At 40.6% G+C, this 23,775-nt stretch overlaps 1 protein-coding gene across 1 annotated transcript in view; it reads left to right on the forward strand.

Annotated features, from left to right (window-relative positions):
- DAB1 (DAB adaptor protein 1) overlaps nt 1-23,775 on the forward strand; it is a 477,301-nt gene that overhangs the window by 392,253 nt on the left and 61,273 nt on the right. Inside the window, exon 4 of the mRNA XM_031050757.2 lies at nt 22,213-22,352. Coding sequence (XP_030906617.1) covers nt 22,213-22,352 — 140 coding nt within the window. The remainder of the gene's footprint in view (nt 1-22,212; nt 22,353-23,775) is intronic.

Below are 23,775 nucleotides of genomic sequence, written 5' to 3' on the forward strand. Positions count from 1 at the left end.
CAGTTCAGATCTGTTGGATTTCCCTTCTGTTGCTTTTAAACCCACCAGTGTCTCCAAAACAGTGAGAATCGAAGTATTTTTAGCTTTGTTTTTTCATTCTTTCTTTTTGACGTCTTCTGAGCATCCTCAGATTTCTGTAATAGAGCCAATCAGATAAAGCCAAATGCTGATAGCTTTACAAGTTAATTAGCACCTCAGCTCATCAGCTCACTGAAATTAATACCGGAGTAAGCATATCAGAATCTCATCTTCCATTTGCATTTAGTGAAGGTGATTTTGCAATATGTTAATTTGTATTGTGCGCAGAGCATATTTCATTTTCAGTGCTCTTATTTTTTGACCTATTTAAACTCAGGATCTAAAATCTTACAGGAATTGGCTTGTTTCAGCTTCTGGACAGAATATGGAGAATTCAGTGAATTGCTAAGATTTATTCCGATTAAACAACATTGACTACTAAATTTCTCTACTCATTCACTTGGAAAATAGGTATTTCTTTGTCAATTTTGGTTTATTTTTAAGCATATGCAGCTTAGGGGTCTTGTAAATGAAAGTAGCTGCATGCCTAAAGTAGGAAAAGTAACTTCAGCCTAATCAAGCCATAATTGTCTGAATTAGTAAGACCTACAACAATTAAGATACTTTGCAGAAGTAAGAAGCTATTCATATTCAATCCATTGCATCCTTAGATTTTTTGCTACATAGGCTTTTCTTTCAGAGACTGAAAGAAAGGATGGCAAGAAATATTTACACTGATGGTGAGCTCTGGTATATATTAGAACAAATAACTGGGATTTGAGAGACTCGGTATTTTGGGAAGAGTACAGATAATTACTATTTATTGTTGTCTCCTCAGCTACAGCGTGTCAAGGAAAAGTAGCTGATATAAATTACTCTTCCTTTAGAGATGATTACTGTGGGACACTTCAAGAGTAGCCTGCACTGCTCCAGTAGACCCTATCCTAATGCTGTCAGTGTTCCTTTCTCTGCAAACTCAGAGAAGTCCTTTGAGTCGCAGATCTAATATCACACCACTGGAGTGGTGCTTGGAGCTGAATGCAGTGGAAATGCATCAGTACCACTCTGCTAGCAGAATAACCCTGATCTAAGCAAGCAGTTGTTCCCAATACTGATACATGGATTTGGAGTATATTAGAAGTGGAAATCGGGACCATGTCTCTCAAGAATACAGTTCATGTCTACATTTTAAAGAGTATTCCTCAGGGTTTTTAGCCTATATTCTGCCTATATACTTTACCATCCCATCATCCTTTGGTGTTCTTGGGATAGAGCAGAAGAAATCTGAGTTTAGTCTGTTTGCAATAAGCTTGCTAGGTAGAATGGATTATATGCCTGCTGGAATATAGACTTTTATCAAAATTTATTGAACAAGGTGCAGGTAAATCTTTCTTTCTTTTAATCAAGGTTAATCAGATTACAATCAGAAAGATGCCCCTGCTCCCTTAGGCACATCCCAACCTTGTTATCTCAAATTCATCCAGCCTTTCAAGAGAGGGTTTTATTAGCTCTTCCTAATCCCCAAATAATTACTCTAGACAAAGAGCTATTTGTAGAGGACATCCTGTCTAAGGAAAAGGGATTCACAAGAAATCACGGGCCCAAATAAATTCTCTGGTGCTCTGTGACACGAGTTTCCCTGGTTGTCCTTGATCTTAAATCACAGCTGGGTCATGCTGCTGAACTGCTGCTGGGGGGCTGGTACCTCAGTTGACAGAGATGCCTCCTCCTTGACGTGATGGGGTTGAAATTTTGCTCTCAATGCTTAAGCCTTCTGTTCAAAAAGGACCAAGAACTTTGTGAGGAGACTTCTTGCAAGACTTCACATTTACTCTTAAGTAAACTGCTACTCGTGGCTGCACAGCATCCATGCATCCTGCATGTAACAAAATGCATGAACAGTTCTTGTACTGTGAATGTAGGGACTGAACATTTGCGCTGTATTACTGGAGTCTAGACCAGCTTCTGGGCCCCTTCTGTATCACGTGGGGAGAGCCAAATCTCTCAGGCTGAGATTCAAGAGCCTTAGATAGACCAGGACGGGAGTCTGTCATCCTGCCCTGCTCTACATCTTGGGTACCTGGCACCAGGCTGTGCATCTGCATTCATCTCTTGGACAAGACACCTGAATCCTCCTGAGATTTGCACCTTTTCATTGAGCATAGATCAAGGGTTTCTTGTTTCCTTGGAATACTATTGCTGCAGGAAAAGTGGGGTGATTTTGATGATTGGTGCTGCTGCTCTTTTATGAAATAGCTTCACAATTACAGAAGTAGGAAGTAAGAAGCCCAGCAGGATCATTAACTCTTTAAAGTTTCCACTTCTTTTCATTACAGGTACCTCTAAAAAAGGTCACTAGTTCCTGTGCTTACTGTATTTCAGAAATCAGCAAATTATGGGGGGAGCTGTACCCCACACATGGTGCACTAAAGAAACCCAAGCCAAACAAACCTGGACTATTTTATATACTTTGGAGTCCTCTATTTACATATTAATACAATGAGCACTAACACCCAGACTGTCTACTCACACCTATTCCTGTTTTAAGGGAAAATGTCTTTACTACTGCAAACAGAGAAATTAATCATAACAGGCTTGATCTACAAAACACACTCCCAGCGATGGTGAAGGTCTGATCTTTTTTTTTCCTCCCCTCAAATAAGGAAACTTAAATTACTTAAGGGACTACTTAGCCTCCACTGGTGCAATTAGATTAATGTAGGAGGAATTTTGATTTATTTCCAGAGATGAATATATGTTTCTAGGTCAGTAACTGTATTTAGAACAAAAGATCTTAAGGTTTTTCCAAAATAAATCCAAATGTAGTGTTACATGTTCTGCTCTCCATCTTCATCTGAGTTTCTTCTTGCCATTTTCTTCAGATGTGTCACAAGTCCGTAAGTGTTAAAGTTCAGAAGTAATAAATGAACTGGAAAAGAGGGGAAGTGGTAATGAAATGGTGATTTTCATTCATATTGCCAGAAGACTGGTATCATTCACCCCGAACTGGTAGCATAAGCCAGGAAGGGGGCGGATGGAGAGGCAGGGACATTTGTTAGCAGTAAAATACTATCCAGAAGAGTAGCACTAAAGATAACAATGAAGCATTGAAAGACATGATGGAGCTTGTCCCTTCTAGTATAGGAGTCATTGGGGTCTGGGTAGGAGGGTATTTCAGGGTGGTACCACTCTCCGCTTTTTCATCCTACCAAACTTAGGGAACTTTACTGACATGTTCAACACAGGATGCTGATTGCTTCAGCATCCATCTCTAGTCAGTGTCTCTCCAAACGGTAATTTATAATGTGGTTCATACTTAGCAGTGGGTTCTCTGATATGGAGATTGTGCTGGAGACAAGGCCATTTCCAGGATGTGTGGACTGGATCAGTGGACTATGATAATTGATAAAGAGGTGTGAAATGTGTTCCAAAAAATACTGTTTACTTTATACCACTAGAAGGGTGGATGTGATGAAGCTAGAGTTGCTGCTTGCCCTTTCTGTGAACCAAAAATAGACTTCTGGATTTGGCCCCTTGTATGTAATTAGAGAATATATAGTAATAGGATGGGTATTTATATAATAATAGGATGGGTAAATATAGAATATATAGTAAAGGATGGGTATTTCATCAACTGAAACAAATGTGCAGTCTCTTGCAGTGTGTATGTCTAGTTTGGTAACATGTCTGTTGACAAACCTAGTAACAGAATTATTAAAACTTGACCTTTGGAGAAATGAAGAATCCAAGAATTAATTGAGCCTCTCTTTGAATATTCAGGATACCATGTGAGACTGAAAATTAACTCATGTTTCTTGTGGAAAAAACATCCTCTGGCAAACTGTTAAATGTAAATTTTGTGGGAGTCGTCTGTATCTTACCCATTAGATATTCAGTATAATATAGCTAAGCTAACCAAGGGAATGTATGGTGGGTGTTGGCTTAAAATATAACCTCATGCTCTAATAAAGCCTCAACTCTTCTTTCTTCCCCAAGAACCCCTTGCTCAGTTCTTTCACACCAACCCAGGGCTCAGTTTGTGGCCCAGGATCTGCTGCCATTTACAACTGCTTTTGAGTGTTGTTGCAAAGATCTGTGACTGAGCTAATTACCTGACAGCATCTGAATTTACAGCCTGATAGTTAATTATTCCTTATCTGCCATTGACTGGAGTTTACATGTAAACAGCTACTGGAAAGCAAAATAATCCTCCAGGGTAGAATTGAAGTGTGTTCCGAGAAGTGTTCCCTGTTTGCCTCTCAGGAGTAGGATGCTCTTCTGTCATGTTTCAGCTCCTTGGCAGGTTTTATAAGGTGACCTGTTACGTCTAAACATTGTTTATCCCCATTGCCAGTAACGCTTATGCAATTGTAGTCTGAATACTAATCCTGAAATATAGTTTAGGCTCCTTTTGTATTCATGATAGATTTTTATGAGCCTGTTCCATTGCTGGTGATGTCAGCAGAATCTCTCTATTGAATTATGGATTAGATATTTAATCAAGGTCTGTGCATTATTACACAAGTCACTCCTTTCCATTTTCTCTGGAAAAATGAAATAACAAAGATTTGATTTGCAAGCGAATTGAGTGAACACTTGATAAATAAAAATTCCATTGTGCATCTTGTACCTCTAACGACATGCAAATATGGAACATGACATGTATGTCCAGCAGGCTGTTCCACTGGAAGCCAAAGAGATTTTTCTGCATCAGTAAGAAAGAAACACAAAATTCAGAATAATTTCCACCAACTCTGCACTTTTCTGTAGTTGTTCCTGCAGGTGAGAGTTTCAAAACATCTGTTTGTCCTGGTGTTTGTGTTCTCAACATCTTGAATTGTAGTTGAGATGTGGCCGCAAGACTGGTTGGGGACCACCAGATTCGCTGCTTTAGCAGTTACATCTGGTTTTATTCCAAATTATGGTTTTGTCCAGCTGTCTTTTGAAACCATTTCTGTGAGTTGCTAGGATACATTTCTAAAAGTGGAAACTGTTTACACAGCCTCAATATGAAAAATCTTTGTATTTCACTTATTTCTTGCCAAGGCTTCATTGCAAGGCTCTGCTGAAGTTTACCAAGCTCTCCAAATTGTCATACAATCCTGTTTCTTTGTTTGTTGTAATCAGAGAAATACACAGCTGATTAAATGAATCTTGTTTTGTCTACTATTATTAACTCCTTTTGCTGAGTTTCCATTCAGATGGATGTTCAGCAAGCTCAATCCTGACCAAAGCCAGTCCTGCAAGCACTAAGGATGAGGCAGTTCTAATCAAAGTCAAGCTGAATTGTGCCTCTACGCTCTTGGCTTTACATATGCCTGATATTGAGATGGTGAAAAGGTGAAATTAGATCATTGGAAATAAAGACAAACCACACATTTTCCAAAGAAAGGTATTGAGATTTTAGGTAAAGAACTTGAAATTTGTCTTGTCTTATGCTGTTAGGGTTTCTAAAATGTAAGGAGTTTTTTTATACAACAGTAGTCACAGAATCACATCTGCCAGACGGAGCATGTTAAAGGGCAGCCTGCTGAGCAGAGAAGGCAACAAGCTTGAAAAGCCAAGCACATCGATGAGTGCACCATCTCCCCTAGGAAAAAATGAAGCTGCAGACAGTGTTTACAATGGAAATGCACTGATTTGTAGAGACAGAGTTGAGGGTGCAGGTAGAACTTTGATATATTGGGTTGTATGAGTAAACAACCACATTTGATGGTGGCTTGAACCAAAATGCCAGCTCCCCAGCTGCATGAATCCATGCTTGGAGCCTGGCTGGTTGAGCTGACAACAAAATTCCCATTGACTAATATGAAGGTGAGATTGGAGTTGTTCTGTTGCAGGAGAGATGTCCTACGGGGCAGAGCATTCCAGCAGCCAAGATGGAGGGCTACAGAGATTAAGAAGTACTTGAAGAGTAAAGGAAATGCCACTGAGCAAAGCCAGATCCAGCTATAAATAGAATCATAGAATAGTTAGGGTTGGAAAGGACCTTAAGATCATCCAGTTCCAACTCCTCTGCCATGAGCAGGGACACCTCACACTAGACCATGTTGCCCAAGGCTCTGTCCAACCTGGCCTTGAACACTGCCAGGGATGGAGCATTTCCCACTTCTCTGGGCAACCCATTCCCGTGCCTCACCACCCTCAGTAAAGAACTTCTTCCTTATATCTAACCTGAACTTCCCCTATTTAATTTTAAACCCACCACCCCTTCTCCTATCACTACAGTCCCTGATGAAGAGAATCGTAGGATCGTAGAATGATTTCGCTTGGAAAGGAAGTTAAGATCATCTAATTCCAATCCCCCTGCAATGGGCAGGGACGCTTTCCACTGGAGCAGGTTGCACAAAGCCCCATCCAACCTGGCCTGGTTGGCTATATAAAAGACTATAGTATTTTAATATAAAAATCTATCCAGTAGGAATGCTTTTTCACCATCTAAATTTATGTTTTGATTTGCTGCTTCGGGCTCACTGTGGATGTTTTTAATATGAAATGGATTTTATCTTTGTGGTATCCTATAGGAGGGTGGCTGAAGATTTAAATCTTACAAGAATTCTTCTTAAATGGTTGTTCTGAGATTAGTCTTGTCAGCCACCGTTGTGATTCATTCAAACCAGACCAATAGCCAGTTAAATAGCTGCTACAGACATAATCAAGGATCAGATTATATTGAATGCCCACAGACTCTACTGGAATGGTCTAAGGGAAAACTATTACAGATGAAACAAAACATAGTATTTAAATGCTAGCGTAAGAAGCAGCCAAAGGGAGCACACATCATGGTTTAATTACCTCTGTGGAAGAACATTTAGGAAATTAATATTAGGCCATTGGTAACCCAAAGCATTTAAAAGTGTTGATGCCCTCCTTTTATTTTCTTTGATTAAAAAGGTTGTTGACGGACCATAGTTGTGTGTGTACATGCTACCTGGAGCAAATACAGGAGCAATGGCTGTAATGTGTCTTTGTCTGGCTTCTGCAAGTGTCCAAGAACTGAACTCTCAAGGATGGTACACACCTTAAAATGTTGGCCAGACACATGCAATTGCATTTAAAAGCTTATAAAAGTAGCTGCGTGGTCGATGACTTTAAAGTGTCATCCTCTAATGATGATGTTCAGGCAAAACATCTTAACCGATGAGAGGTAAAGCTATTCCTTCCCTTCTGTTCTGCAAGCACAGAATCCTGTAGGTTATAGGCATGTATACACTATTCCACATGACCTAGGAGGAGAACCTGAACATGGCCTTTGTATCTTTTGCTTCTTGCCGTGGGCATTGCTTTGAGGAATGTCTCTTCAGTTTACTTGCCAGTACAGTGATAAAACGCCATAAAAGAAGAATGGCATCTTCTAACTGAAGAATTAGGCTCATCGTGTTTTTGCCTTAAGAATGAAAGTACTATACATCTTCCAATTGCACTTCCTGGTAGTATATTGAAGATGAAGTATAGGTTTAGGCAGCACTTACCTGGTGAGGAAAGTGGAAAGATTTTACTTCACCAAGTTTTTAGGGTATTTAATAGGGCTGAAAAGTGGGATCTATCATATGTGTGCTGATAAAAGGAAGTATTGGTAACAGCAACAGGAGATCCACGGTTAATCTGAATGCTGCAGCAAGATACAGTGGAAAATTGTGATCTTGGAGACCTTTTCTTTGCATGCAGTAGCACTGAAAACTGCAGAGTTGCTGTTTGTTCTGGTCATAGATGTCCTTGTTTGAGTAATGAATTCATGTTATTGCATGAGTATTACCTGCAGCTAAGAGTCATTCCTAACTCAGAGGTGAGGTCTTGTTGAGCATGTGGATGATGTTAGGCATTGTATACCCCCTTTCCCGTTGTTAATGTTTGAATTTGATGGAAAGACTTTGTTGAGTTGAAGAAGTGGGGAAGCTTTGTTTCTTGGGCCTTGGTTTTGGACCAAGTTGTAAGGAAAGACAAGCACACAGCACAGCCTTTCCTCAGCATATCCATTAACAGGTTTCTTTCCTCTGTTCAGCTGCCTGCTTTCCCCTGACTGGTAAAGTGAAAAATTCATAATATAGATGAGACTTGACTGAAATTGGCCAGATGGTTCAAGTGTTATGCAGGGAAGAACATGCATGAGAAGGGAGGATGAGGGTTTCTGTTGCTTTACATATTCCCTAATATACCCATGAAGTGTGTGCAGTGTTACGCTTGTTTCCTTGGGAAACCAGACTAAAAATAATGACAAATAGGAAATAAAACCAATTCTGTTACTGTGTAGTGTGTTATAAGGGAAAAGCATTATGCACATATTTGGATTACCAAGGTGTTTGAAGCTGTGATAACCCAGTTGTTAGTAACCATCATTTAGATGTGTTTTTTTAACGTAAATAGGACTTATTTGAAGTATGTTGAATTAGGAAACTCATGAATAAATATTTTGACATAATCAGAATTATATGGCTAGAAATTGACCTACTTTGCATGACAGATGCTTGAGAATCCCCCCGCTAATAGCATGCTAACCTGGCATAGCAATGCCCTATCTTACAATACACTAAGCTGCATACAGACATTAAATTATTAGATTGTTGAGGGTTTTTTATGGAGATTAGACATAGTTAATTTTGTTTGTAAATTAATAAGTTATAGGCAAGTTAGTGAGAAGGCATTGGGGTGCAGTCCAGAAGGATTTGTGTATCAGTTGATCGATGTTTTCAGCATGGTCTCGTTAGAGATAGAAATAACCAGAAAAGCTTGGTGGTACCGGCAACTAAATGAGTATTACACCAAGTGGATAGGTCTTATGCTCTTTAGAAGAGAAGCACAACTGCTTTTACATATTAAAATATAACATATTTTAATGTTATAAATAGAATCTGTGTTTTCCTCCCTTGAGGCTGTTCTTTATGTCCGTGTTGATTTCAGGAGGCTGGTTTTTATCTTCATGTCCTTAAAGTTAATATGATGAGATTTTTGGACAAATAAAGTTAATGGAGAACTCTGCCCTTAGAATAAAAGCATTTTCCTTATAAGTTTATATGGGTTTTTCTTTGGAAATCATCTACCTTTATTATTTTAAGAAACACAGATGATAAAACAGTTCAGGTGCATGTTGCACAGAGTATAATTTTCAGGCTTCATAAATTTTTGTTGTTTGGTTCTAGAAATAGCAGTGCTCTTATTCAGGAAGTACCATTGCTTTTCATTTTTAACATGAGAAAGGTTTCAGCGGAGAAAACCCTCCTCTCTTTTATTTAATTCCCACAATGAGAAATAGCATCATATTCAGTTTCATTAGCTCCTTTATTCGCTCCCCTGTTTTCTCTGGTTTTGAAGAATTTCTGCAGATGAAGTCAGCTTTGTTCACACTTTTTTACCCAAGGTCTGCAGAGGAATATGATTTTGCTCTCTTATAATGGACTCTTGTTGCCAAGAAGGTAGTAAAAAGACATGTATAATCTTGGCAAGTAATGTGTTCTTTTTCAAGCCTTTAGCAGGGACAGACTGAGGCACCACTCCTACCCTCTATCTTGATTTACTCCAGCTGCTTAAAACTACCTAGAGCTAGATTAAACCATCCTTCTAAGACTGGTATTTCTTCCCAAAAGGATAGGATTTCGTAATACTTGCAGCACCCAACTGCTAGGCATAGACCTGGGGGCTGTAAGCAGAAATACTTTCAGGTACTGCTCATTTGGGGACAGAACTCATCATTTCAGGTAATGAAGGCATCATTTTTTAAAGAAGTCATATTTAGAGGGCACATATTTGCAGTTGGGTAACTTGGGTTCTTTGGAATCATCACCAAAGGGCAAGGGCATTGGTGATTATTTGACTGGATTAGCTATAGTCACCCTTTTCAAGAGCTGCTCTCTGGCTTGCGGGGTATTTGGAAGGAGGGTTGTTAGTGATTTCTTTCTGGTTGCTCTATACCTTCCTGCTGTTCTTTAGGTGAATAGCTCTAAAATACTGGACTGGTATACAGATGGCTCAGCAAATTTGTTAAAATCTGTAAAGCTTTAGTAACATTAAGCTCCCTGCTTTAATCTTTCGTCCTGTTTCCCCTCACGTACCAACTGGCCCTTTAGATTCAAACATTCTAACATAGAACATGGTATAGTGTGAGGCATCCCTGCCCATGGCAGGGGGCTTGGAACTAGATTATCTTAGGGTCCTTTCCAACCCAAGCCATTCTGTGATTCTATGATTCTAGGTTAGCTTTGGGATTACTTATGTCTTTGTGCCCTTACAGCTCAACCCATTTATACTCAATGTCTTGGAAAACTGTCCCAGCTTTTCCCAGTTGCTTAATTTCCTTTCCTCATACTTGAAGTAATCTGATGATCTCAAGGTCCTTTCCAACCCTAACTATTCTATGATTCTGTGATGGGGTTTGTTGGAGGGGGTTGTTGTATTCTATTACTTTCCTACTAGTACTCTATTTCATTCTGTTTCCTGGGTACCAGCCCAAACTCCTTGATGTCGGATCAATGTGGTCCCAGAAACAGAAGAGTACCCTGATGCGCAAGGGATGTGCAAGCCCCAATTTCTTACCTCTGGAATTCGTTATGGCACAGGGGTGTTTCACTTCTTATTAATGCTTTGCCCAAGGGTGATTGCTGGCAGTAGTCTTTTCATTTTTGCCTCCTGCTGCCACTTTGACAATAGGAACGGCAGCAGGAGGCAAAAATGAAAGGACCAGATTGAAAGAAGCACTTTGCCACTGTTGTAATTTTGAAATTGATGGCGTTTTTTAGCCCAAAGTCTCAGGAAAAAAGCTGCTTTCCTCTTTGCTTCCTATTGTTTCTCCAACAGAGAGAGACATTCTCTGATGTTGCAGAGGCAGTGGGAGGCCAAAATGAAAATAATTTCCTTCCTGAAACATTGGATAACAAAACGTGAACAATTTCAGCAGGGAAATAGTGGTTTGGGGCTTTTTTTTGTTGACTGCCATGTGGTGAATACTGGTATTTCCATTTGACCGTGGAAAATAAATAGCAGCTGCTTTTCTGATTGAATAATGTGATTGTAGGATAATTTCTACAAATCTATTTATTGTGCATTTTTAACACGTCTTTTGGGGGGGTTTTCCTCTTCCTATGTGAGAATAAGGTGGGTACATAACTCCCTTCTGAGGCCACATGGTTCCTCTAATGTCATGGCCCTGGCGCAGGCTCTTTTAAGCCAGAAACTTATGGGTCTGTACATTCCAGAACTGCATTTTTTTAACAGCATCATCGAAATGACTAAGAAATCCAGGTGTAATGGTCAGTGACACTAATTCCATAGGAAGAAAGGTGCAGGGTGGTTCTAAAGCTGTACTATCACATTGGTGATGTATATGCTGTCACAGCACGTTACATGATGCAGCATTTCTGGAGTCTTCGCTTAGTGGTATTGGGCCTTAAGTGTTACTGGGGTTAAGTGAAGTGGGAGATGAGTTGGGGTTGAGCTTCAGAGGATGCCAAGTGGGAGAGCTTTTATGCTTCGAGACTGATGTTCACCTTCTCTGGCCCATGGTTTGGTGTGACTTTATTTGCAGCAGTGAAACAAACTGTCCAAGGAACAGAAGCACAACCACCAGACTCTTCAAGTGTTTACAACCTCTTGTGATCTACTGCACCATTTTCTAACTGTTCTAATGAGTACTGGCATGAGTCTTCAACAGAATCAAGTTCTACGTTGACAAAGAGGAGAAGGGCTGCCCTGGCACATAGCAGTGATTTCATTCAGTGTGGTGCACTGCATGCTCACGGTATGGATGCAGGAGACCACAGTATCGATAGGGAGGGTAAAGAGTGGCGATGTCCTCCTCTTTTAACTGTTATGGGCTACTGCTCTTTTCTCTGAGGACTTTAGTGTCTGTAATTAATTGTCTTGAATGGAAAGATTTTTCTCTTCTTGAACATTTGAGAAATTTGGGAATATTAATCAGCAGAGCATAACCTTTTCTTAACTTCTCTTTTTATAGTCCTGGAGAATTAACATTTCTCTTAAGACAGCACAAGAATTTGGCATTTGTATGAAGTGAACTGATTCTCCACCCTTTTTCTTTCTTGATACATAACAAAAACTAAACTCTTTGACAGACTCATCAACAGAATGTATTTGTAGGCTTTGAATTGTAAATGGTGTATTTGTGTGTCTCAACATGACTTTGAGGCACCGTATGTAAGTGTACGCATGTCTGTGTCCTGGATTAGTTTAAATCCAATTAAAATTGTTCTTGAAAACTGCATAGTTGAAGCAGATACAGGTAGACATGTAAAAGCAGCTTTTCCTAAGTTCTGAGCACTTTTAATTCTTGTAGGATTAAAGAGAGTTGGAGATGTCAGCACCTGCAAATCTCGATGTGTGTTCATATAGGAAATAATTATGTAGATGTTCGTCTTTAGATGACCAGTTTTCCTAGTGTTGGCTAATTTTTCAGCTGCTTTATGGTGTTTCTCAGTACTATAATTGAGCTTGGAAGGAAAGGCAGTTCTGATTTGCTTTCTTCTTCCCCAGCAACTTTTGGTTGGGAAATGACACATTCTGAGCTAATTTAGCAGCACCATTTGAACTGACGTCTTCTTGCTGCTCTTTATAGAGATGCTTGGCAAGGGATAGTGTCTACTGGCTAACCTATTCGGGCTGTTTTGCTTGGTCATGTTAGTGCAGCTGTAACAGGTCCCTCGGTTTTCAAAGTGCCTGGGCTTTTACCATGCTCCATCCAAATGCACTGCACGTATTAATGCCAATTAAAGATCGTCATAAAATCAGTTGCCTTTTCTTAGTTGATTTTGCCTCAGGAGCAACCGATTTCATACTCACATATAGGCACGTGGGTAAGGAATGAACTGTTTGATGATCCTGTTTTCCCAAGGGCTTTATTTACTTGATATTTTGATGTCTGCTTGATTTAAACATTTACCCCAACGTGAGGTTGTTGTGGTTTAAGCCCAGCCCGTAAATCAGAACTATGCAGTCTACTCCCCACCCCCTCCCTTTCTTCCTCCTGTTCCCAGAGGGATGGGAAGGAGAAGCGAAAAGAGTGTAACTCCCATGGGCTGAGATAAGAGCAGTCCAGTAGCTAAGGTATAACACAAATCACTGCTGCTGCCACCAATAATAATAATGATAAGGGGAATAACAAGGGAAGAGAATACAACCACTCACCACCCACAGACCGATACTTCACACCACCCAGCACTGAACTAGCCCTTCCATGTAACTGTTCCCAGTTTATATACTGGGCATGACGTGCTGTGGTATGGAATACCTCTTTGGTTATTTTGGGTCAGGTGCCCTGTCTCTGCTTCCTCCGGTCCCCCGTCCCCCTGTCCCCCCCGGCAGAGCATGAGACTCACAAACTCCTTGGTCAGACTAAACATTACTGAGCGGCAACTAAAAACATCAGTGTTATCAGCACTGTTCCCAGGCTGAAAGTCAAAACACAGCACTGCACCAGCTACTAAGAAGGAGAAAAATTACTGTTACTGCTGAACCCAGGACAGAGGTGAACAGAGTTTGCTAAACTATCTTGTGTCTTTTAAAGAGTAGAACCCACAGATACCTGTCCTCTGCCTTCCTCTCTAGTTGTCCAGAAAACATCATTTTTAGTCTTTAACAGCAGAACATGCACCACCAAGTTTTCCTTGTTTCGCTTTTGGTTGTTCTATGGGGTTCACTGAACAAGGCTAGTACCCCAAGACAAAGTTTTATTATAGTGTCTCATTTCAATTCAAATCAGTGTAGAATTTGGGATTTTAGCCATTTCTGCATCCAGCTTGTAAAAAAGGCACATTACGAAATGGCTTTCAAAGATTTATGATGACTTGTATGGTACAGAGGCTGAAAGGAAGCTTAATTACATTCAGCTTTTGGTCATTTTTGTGTGTGAGGATGTGCCTGTATACTGTCATCTCAAAGACCATCTAAGAAGATAAAATTGATCAGTGAGCCTTCTGGCTAAAACTAAAATGAGTACTTTGTCATCTGCCTGTGGAGCGTGTGCTCAATCACTGCCATCTCCTGTGTGCTCCCCTAGAGTCTCCATCATTGAGATTTGTCCAAAATTCTAATCAAACATTATTTTATACTGAGTCATTCTCTGTAAATAATAGAATTCTCCTCTTGACGTACTCACACAGACTTCTTTGTATTATAAAGAAATAATTTAATCTAGTCCATGCAACTGTTTGCTTCGGAGACAGTAAAATGTACATCTTGTTTTTATTAGCTTGTATAGAGTACAAAGCGTTAAGATAAAAACTTGGCAACTGCTGTCACCTTGTGAATGACATCTCTGCTCATAAAGCTCCCATCAAAGATGGCAAATAATATGGGAACTTCTTATTTACTTAAATAGGAAACTCGGTTCTAAGAGTGGGGATGTGTAGGTGTCTTTGAGTACAGTAATTCACAGGCTAATAATGCCAGAAGCCATAAAATCTCTCAGCTGGAGGTTACTGTGAATAGCAGTGCTGAACAATTGGGAAGTACTGCTGAGATGATAGTCTGAATGATGATTGAGTTTTCCTGGAGAGCCCTTATCTGTGCTTAAAATTGTAGGTAATGTGTTTAAATTTAACCATAATAGAAGTTCATTGAGCCTTCAGAGTCGTTTCTGTGTCCCCTCTTTAAATGATTTATCATTTTCCTTAGAAATATTCTTGGTCTTTACGTTGAAGAAAAACGCTTGTGTTGCTGCCAAAAGGAGCATTTTCTCTGCAGAAGGAGAGAGAGGACTGAAGGAACAGTGCAAAGGAGGGAGGTTCTCCCTCTAGTTCTTCATGCTAGGAGGCTTGCATGCTGCCTGACAGCACTCTTGGGCAAGGGCAGCTCATAGAAAGACGTAGGGTTCTTGGCAGGAAGAGGCTTAAAAGGTAGTTTACTGAGGTGTTATGTACTTGTTCTGTGGCAGCATCACTTTGTCAATACATTAGAGCCCAGTAGGGTTCACCTGTTGACAGCAAGCTATCCATAGCTGGGTAAGCTAAAAGCATTCCAAAGCATCTTGCTTTTTAAGAGTATCCCTATCAGTTGGTGGAAAAAGTTTGCATTCCAGTTGTATTCACACATTGCAACCAAGATTTTGTATAGAGTCCTGTATAGAAAAGAGGTATTTACTCCCTGTAAGATTTTAGCATGCTTTTTAAGGGTGTAATCTACCTCTGTAAACAGATTGCATTTCACTACACCAGTAGGTTTTTCAGTTGCTAGGAACTAGCCTTTACCAATCAAGTAAAGCGTGAAATCCAAAGTACATCTTCATTTAAAAGACAGCAGTGATTGTGAATGTACTCTGCTCACTTCCTGAAATTAAACCCCTAAGTAACTGTTGTTAAAAATAGCTAAAATGGCTAATAGTGAGAAACTTGAGAACTATTGTTAGAGAAAGAGAATGCTGGTAATAACACCAGAAGCTAAACTGTACTCACATACACTGCTAGATACTGCTAGGCCAGGTTGGACGGTCCTTGAGCAAACTGCACTAGTGGAAGGTGTCCCTGCCCATGGCATGGAGGTTGGAACTAGATGAACTTAAGGTCTTTCCAACCTAAATCCATGATCCAACCCTTTGTGTGATGGATACTTTCCATCCCTCTGTATTGGACTTGCAGTTTTGTGAAGCCATTGAGAAAAATATTCCATCAAGGAGAATAAGCCATTTGAGCTTTTCATGATTCCTTCCTGAATCGCTGTTTAGTTGCTGCTGTATGAAAGGTACATATAATTATGTGTGAATATTTTCTCTTTTACACCTGCTTATGTACTTTTTCTTTTTCCTGAAGGAAATCTGTAGTTGATTAAAATTACTGTGAATTTTCTTCAGATAATTGAGACCAAATGAAGCTGCGCACCATGTGTGTACGCATATGTGCAAATATATAAAATTAAGGATGCATATATATGGGCATAGGGGTGGATAAATGCACAGCTAATGGGAAATATCTTCCACTTAGCAATAAATTTAGTAATCTTCAGTGTGTGCAGCATCTTAGAGGTCATTGTGCACCACAGTGTGTGTGCTATAAAAATGCTAATTGTCCCCATGAAGACCTGGGCTGTTTATAAGTGCCTATGTGATTGTTTTTCAGCCTGGTGAGATAGAAGGAGGTGTTATTTCAGGTTTATAATTTGAATGTGTGATGGATACAACTTTGACAGTTTATTAGTTAGGGAAGGAACAAAAAACACAGTGATGTGTTGTTCTTCAGTGAATTGATTGCCCAGAGCATGTTATTGACTTTGGTGATAATATCATTATATATTTTACAGTCATAAAATCAAGGGATTCAGATTATGCCCTGAGGGCTTCCCACATTTAAATAAAGGATATAACCATTTCCAGGGCTATTGGTTTAGATTAGCTTCTATGAAGAATGCTTAGTGTGTTATAAGAACATACAGTAAAAGCAACAGTGTGCTTATTGCTGTGGTGCTTTGGTTTGTTTTCTTTTCCTATTTATGAAATACACTCACTTACAGATCCCCTGGGAGAAGGAACAACATTTGCTCTACATGTTACCATATTAATACAACATTAGCTTGGTGGCCTTTTGGGCTAAGAGCCAAAATCAAGTGCAATCCTTGGCTAGCACCAAGAGCAAGGATAAGACATCTTGAAACACCAGCATACCCAGTGCCTAGGAAGAAAACCTTGTGTTGAGCTGCAGTCTGCAAAACTAAGAGCATTACATAGAACCAGGTAACTTAATGCAAGCACGGTACTCCCTCTTGATGTCAAAGTCAGAGATAAATGGCAGCTGGGGTGCTGCTGTGACAGTGATACCCTGGGAGCAACTCCCTAAGCAGCTGCAGTGACTCCTGCTGCTGGGTAAGGCCTGGGAGCATCCACCTCCAGCAGCAACTGGAGTGGCTCTGACCTGGATCTTCCACAGTAGATTATGCTCCTCTTGGACTGTTTACCCGTCACATCTTGGGATTGAATGTACTTGAAATACTTGGGTTGAGTACTTGGGCATTTGTTTCCAGGTCTGTTTCTAGATTGCTTGAGGGAATCTTCATCAAATTAAGCTATATTGCCTAAATAAAGATTATTAACTTGAACTAAAAACCTTGTTTATGACTTCTACAGTAGCTGTAGCACAATGGATAACCTTAAGGCTGATTATGATAAGCGTGTCTCTCTACTTTAGATGCAAGCTCAGAAACGCATTGCATCACCCAGCTCTGGGGATTTATTGTTCCCTTAAAAGACTGTAGAAGTCCAAGTGCAATGTCAGAACTTGGCAGCAAAGGTCATGCTTTCCTACTTGTGCAGGAGCAGTGGGTCCAGCTGGAGCACGTATGGCTTAAAGGTGCACAGTTACATCTACAGAATACACTTACATGTATAGTTTAAGGGCCTCTGAGGGTTATAAATCTATGTGCTAAAACAAAACATTTCTTTGCCTGTGTCATCAGCAACACACTTTATTATTAAAAGTGATCACCTTTGTAAACTGGATTTGTGTGATGTTGTCCATGGGGTTTTAACTTTAGCATTTTTCCTCAGTTTGGGGCATGAGAAACATACAGCGTTTTGTTTTGTTGATAATCTTGTTCCATTTTGGACTGCACTGTGTTTTGAACAAGTGCTTATGATATTTCTTTGCTTATGAAAAGCAATTTATGGAAGCATTTTAGCAAACCATCCGAAATGACCCTTTGGTCTTGAAGTTAAAAATGGTTTAAACACAAAAAAATGAGTTTAGGATCGTCCCTTCCAATCTGGTGTTCTATGATTTTAGAATGGTCCTCTGAAGAAAAGCACTGGGCAGATCCCCGTCTGTGCAGGGGATAGTGGACAACTGGGATGGGCATCAGTTACTCACCCAGCAGTGACTTTGGCAACTGTGGTGTTCTCTAGTCAAGACAGCCTAAAATGAGATCTCGGGGAAAGCACTGTGGAAAGAAGTGGTTGTTGTTAAACACATGCTTCTAACTTTGTTGTAGAGTATGGTCTAGTAATGATTTGAGACCTCAAGCTTCTGTTTTCCATAAAATCTTCTTAGTTGTTTTGTAATGTCCCCCTTCCTACCTGTGAGATGTTATCTGTAGGGTGAGGAAGGCAAGCTGAGAGTGAAAGCCCCAAGATATGGCTTATTCAAATAAATCTGAGCTCTGGCAGTGAGTGCCACCCCACATCCAGGATAATCCTCCTTCCCATAGACTGGGACTGAGCAAGTGTAGTGGCAGGGGGTGGCTGGAGATCTGGGTCGCTACTGACAAAGGCAGGAGCTGTAAAGAAGAGATTGACTCCACTTATATGGAAGGAAAGAGGCAGAACTTTCCTGGGTGAGTTTCTGGCACAGGGACAGCATTTACGTTTAGTGTTATCATTCACCCTTCTCTGAAGCTTAAGAATTACAGCCTCATAATTCAGACATCTCTTATTTATGCAGTTTCAAACACAGAAAGAACCTTGTTCAAGAACTGCCATTAAAACTACAACTTTTTGTTTCAATGATGAGATGTTTATGAGAGTCCGGACTTGGAAGTGCCCAGTGTACAAATGAAGTATTGCCCCCCATAAATTGCCCATCTCAGAGTGTTGTAAAGTCAATCCTACTGACAGTGTTTGGCATTGGGTACTTTTCCAAGCAGGTAGAAAGTTGAATACAGCACCAAAATTTGGAAATACGGTATGAGCATAGATCAGGGGGGATCCAGATATACGCTGAGAAATGGTAACTCTTGCAGATGGCTGATATATAGTATAGGGCAGTGTGCGTGTGTGTGTGTGTGTGCATCCTCTCTGCTTTTTCATAGGGCATATGCTTCAGGGTTTTATGGATGAATTTGTAGTCTCTAATAATGTGCAGTTTCCACTGCAGTTTAAAATATCTACATCATTTTCATGTTGATGATTTTCCTATCCCAAAAGCACTTCATCTTACTTAATCTGGGTCATAATTGACATGGGACTTGTGCGTTAGGAAACACAGCCATAAGTTGTGTTGGAATGGGCTATTAATGTCAGGGATTTAGTTACTGTGTAGCAAAATAGATCAGAGGTTGGGATAAGTATAAATATTCAAGTAATTGATGAATGCAAGGTCGCTGTCATGTCTTGGACCCAGGAAGCACTCCTGAACACTTACATGCTTATGCTATTAGCTAACAGCTGCCTGTGGCTGTAACAGAGACGTAAGGTTGAACATCGCTGTCAAGAAAGCTGTTGGAATTGGATTTTATTTACTAAAAATCAACAGGGTATCTTCGCAAGCATATAAGACATATGGAAAAGTCCACTGTTATTGTTGTACTTTGTTACATCTCCAGATGTTTTCCCTCCTGCCCTACTCTGGAGGCTGAAAGTGGAAAATGGGTTTTCATTGGATTAGTAGGTGATGCCAGCATCTGCCTTAGTATTGCCCTGGGAAGTGATATTAGCACTACTTCAAGTTTCTGATTTATCATCTGTGTCTCATTAGGTTTGGGGGATTTTTAATAAAACACAATGTAAAAGCGTAAAATTTCAATCCCGTTTCATTATTTTGAGGAAGCAGGAGTGAAAACAAATCAAGGAGACAGTTGGATGGCTGCTGAACTATCACAGCAACGCTTACCAGTTCCCTTCTTTTTAGGGGCTATAAATGAAGCATTAAAGCATTGCTTTGAACTGACATTTTTCATTGAAATAAATAGTACTTCTATGCTCAAACACACTCAAAGATCTCAAAATAGCTATATTCTTCAGCATGCACTTAGTCCATCATCAGTTCACAGCATATGCTGTACTTGGGGGAAGGAGAACCAAATGAGTATCATCATTTGGAAGTAATCTTCCTTGGGCATATACACTTCTAGTTTTCCTCATCATGGTGTTATGAAATCACAGTTCCATACTTGTGAACCCAGTTTATTCATCCATTTGATGTGTGTGTAATACCAGCAAAGTTGACCCAAGTGCTGGGTGGTGAAAAAGGTGCTTTTAATAGAAATATAGACCAGGATGGCTTTTTCCCCCTAAAGCTTCTGTAATTCTGCTTGTCAAAACCAGCTCCTTAGCTCTTTGTGCCTTGGATATTGTTTGGTTGATTACATGTTGGCTTGCAATAATGTACAGTTCACTGCTGGTTTTTTGAGGTCCTAGCAAGAAATTCCACAGACAGCTGCAAAATATATCTTTAATCAATTCTAGGAAGACTGATTCCCTTATTAACATACTTCCATCTAAGACACAGTATGAACTTTTCTGCAGGTACTCGGTGGGGAAAATGTCTTCCTGGCAAAAATGTCCTGTTTATGGGTTGCTGTGGTGTTATCATTGTGTGGTTCAGGCTAGTCTGACCGTTGTAATTTATGTACACTGGTGTGGTTTAGCTCCAGCCAGCAACTAAGCATCACACAGCTGCTCACACACTCTTCCCCGCACATCCCCCAGCAGGATGGGGGTAAGAGAACTGGAAAACTCATGGGTTAAGATAAGAACAGTTTAATAATGGAAATAAATTAATAACAATCCTAAAACTATAGGATGGTTTGGGTTGGAAGGGACCTTAAAGCTCATCCAGTTCCAACCCATGCCATGGGCAGGGACACCTTCCACTGGAGCAGCTTGCTCCAAGCCCCTGTGTCCAACCTGGCCTTGAACACTGCCAGGGATGGGACAGCCACAGCTTCTCTGGGCACCCTGGTGCCAGCACCTCAGCACCCTCCTAGGGAAGAATTTCTTCCTAATGTCTAATCTAAATCTACCTGCTTTCAGTTTAAAACTATTCCCCCTTGCTCTGTCTACTAAATATCCTTGTCCCAAGCCCCTCTCCAGGTTTCCTGGAGCCCCTTTAGGCACTGGAGCTGCTCTAAGGTCTCCCCTTCAGGAGCCTTCTCTTGTCCAGGCTGCCCCAGCCCAGCTCTCTCAGCCTGGCTCCAGAGCAGAGCTGCTCCAGCCCCCACAGCATCTTCGTGGCCTCCTCTGGACTTGCTCCAACAGCTCCATGTCCCTCTTGTGTTGTTGCCCCAGAGCTGGATGCAGGACTGCAGGAGGGGGGGGAGTCTCCCCACAGTAGAATAGAGGGGAAGAATCCCCTCCCTCAACCTTCTGGTCACATTTCTTCTGATGCAGCTTCTTTTGATTATTGTAATAAAGCAGCACACTCAGGATAATGATGATGATAATAATATAACAATTGTAATTAAAAGGACAATAACAACAACAATAAAAAGATAAAAATAAAACCCAAGAGCAAGTGATGTAAATGAAGAACAATTGCTCACCACCAACTGATGCCCAGGTGCTCCCCAAGCAATGGCCGCTAGCCAACTTTTCCTGTAGTTTATATGCTGAGCATGAGATTGCATGGAATGGAATATACCTGGGGCCAGCTGGGGACAGCTGTCCCAGCTTTGTCCCATCCCAGCTTCTTGTGCACCCCCAGCCTATGCATTAATGGGAGGTGTGAATAGCAGAAGAGACCTTGACTCTGTATTAGTACTGCTCAGCAACAGCTAAAACATTCATGTGTTGCCAGTGCCATTACCAGCACAGATCCAAAATACAGCCCTGTAACAGCTACCGTGAGGAAAATTAACTCTATTCCAGACAAAATCAGCACAAATGGCCTTATCACTACAATGCTATCTTTTACCCCCGATTGCTTATTTATTAAGAAACATCTTGTGCCTTTTTTTAAGCTTCTCAGGGTGAGGTGAGCCTGTGCGAGCTGACTTTGTTAGTTATGGTGTTCCTATGTATGTCTGTAAGCAGAATGAGTAAAACAAGAATACAGTATTACTTGTGGGGGTTGAGAACAGCAATATTCTATAGACAAGTATAATTCGGTTTGCCGTCTTTCAAATGTTAATAGTGTAAATATTGCTGATACTGTTAGATAAATTGGCATGCAAGGAAATAGCATGTTTCTATTAGTCCTGTCTGCAAAATTAAGAATCCCCAAGTGGATTGGGATTAAAACAACCTACCCACATCAGAAGTTTTCAGATCCATGAGGTCTGATTCAGATTTATCTCTTCTCTCTGTAAACCTAATCTGTGTGCAAATTTCGTGCAAGAGATTTTGTATGGCACCAATTCCACTGTGAATTCATTCGAGGCAGTAAGGCCAAGGGGTTGCATTGAACTAATTCTCTTCTAATTTTATTGCAATGTTTGCATGTTCAGGTGTTGACGTAGGGGCTAAATCTAATTTGCCACTTAATTGTGAGTATTTATTCATTTATTTTCCTTTGCACTCAAGTAAATTTCCTTGTTTCCCTCATGTCTTTTCAGGTCAGGATCGCAGTGAAGCCACTTTAATAAAGAGGTTTAAAGGGGACGGTGTTCGATACAAAGCAAAACTGATTGGGATAGATGAGGTTTCTGCCGCACGAGGAGACAAGTTATGCCAAGACTCCATGATGAAGCTCAAGGTGCAGTGAAACGTTTAATGTTTAACATTATGGAGTTAAGGAGAACAAGTTTCAGCTTGAACTTTTACTCATTCTCCTTTCATGACACTGGGTTTCATTCTGGTTAATTATGTATTGAAATCAACCAGTTGTACTTGAATCCCTGGCTGGTGTTGCTTATCCCAGTTTAATTTTAGTACATTATCTCTGAGTTCAGTAGTTATTCATGATTGACACCACTGCAATTTGTCCACAAATTATAAACAACACATCTATAAATTGAATAATTTTATTATGCAGAAATGGAGGTTAATCACTAGGAAGGAAAATGGTGTATCAAAACATTTTATATGACAGTGCTAATCAGCTACAGCCCTGCTTTGATCATTATCTCCTGTTGGAACAAGCAGGAAGGGGTGGATATGGGGTGTGGGTAGCCAGGTGTAGAGGGGAATTGGTGTCCTCACTGGGAGGAGAATGTCTTGCATCTGTAATGACAGGGTTGCTGGGTTACAAAATCAGGAGCAGTGCACCGAGAGCACGGAGCATGAGAAGATAAAGAGGAGTCCCCAGAGTTTGGGGAAGAAACACAGCAGTGACAAAGACAGCTTTTGAGCAGACTGCGAACTCGGGAGAGAAGACAAGAGCCTGAAAGCACTAGTGATGTAGGAGGGTGGACTTTCTGGAGCCTGACAGACATCTCTCTCTGAGTCTTTTCTTACAACGCTCAAAAAGCATAAGAGCTCTCCATAGGAAGCATCCTTTACATCGTCCTGGGCCATGTGGAAGAGCTGGGGTCACTGAGAAGGATAGGTTATGTTTTCCTGGAGCGCAGTGTTGCTTTCCCATCTGCATTGCAGGGTTACAAGCTAGGTCTAGGAGTAAACCCTCTGCATTTTTCTTCCTTCCAGTTCTCCCCCCAGCCCTCTGGCAGGAGAGCTGATGGATTTTCCATTGCTGATCTTTTCAGGAGGAGAAATCACTAAATGATATCTTTTACACTCCCAACCAGCAGGGTTCCAGTCCCAGGGAGCTGGGAGGAATAAATTATTCATGAAGAAACAGCAAAGGGTGACATACATCTTATGGTTCAACAATCTAAAAGCAAGATCTGGTAGATAATTTACAAATCAGTTACAAACATTTTATGGCAAGCAGAAGCTAATCTGCGCTAAAAGGTGCACTGTTGGTGTGTCACATCTGCCACAATATTCCTATCTGTTAATTGTATCCTGGCTATTTCTCATCATTTCATAGTTCCTAGAAGCAATCTGGGAGAGTTGTCACTGTTCTGCACAAGCCTTTTTGTCTCTCTCCTCCCGGGATTACCATTTCCATATCTCCCAGCTGCCTGATACCTGTCTGCACAGTGGCGAGATTGATCTAAACAGTACTGGGAGATGACTAAAACTATTAAGGGAGGGCAGCATTAGGAATTCATGTT

This window comes from Melopsittacus undulatus, chromosome 6 (genome assembly GCF_012275295.1).
Source record: "Melopsittacus undulatus isolate bMelUnd1 chromosome 6, bMelUnd1.mat.Z, whole genome shotgun sequence".
Classification (NCBI taxonomy): Eukaryota; Metazoa; Chordata; class Aves; order Psittaciformes; family Psittaculidae; genus Melopsittacus; species Melopsittacus undulatus.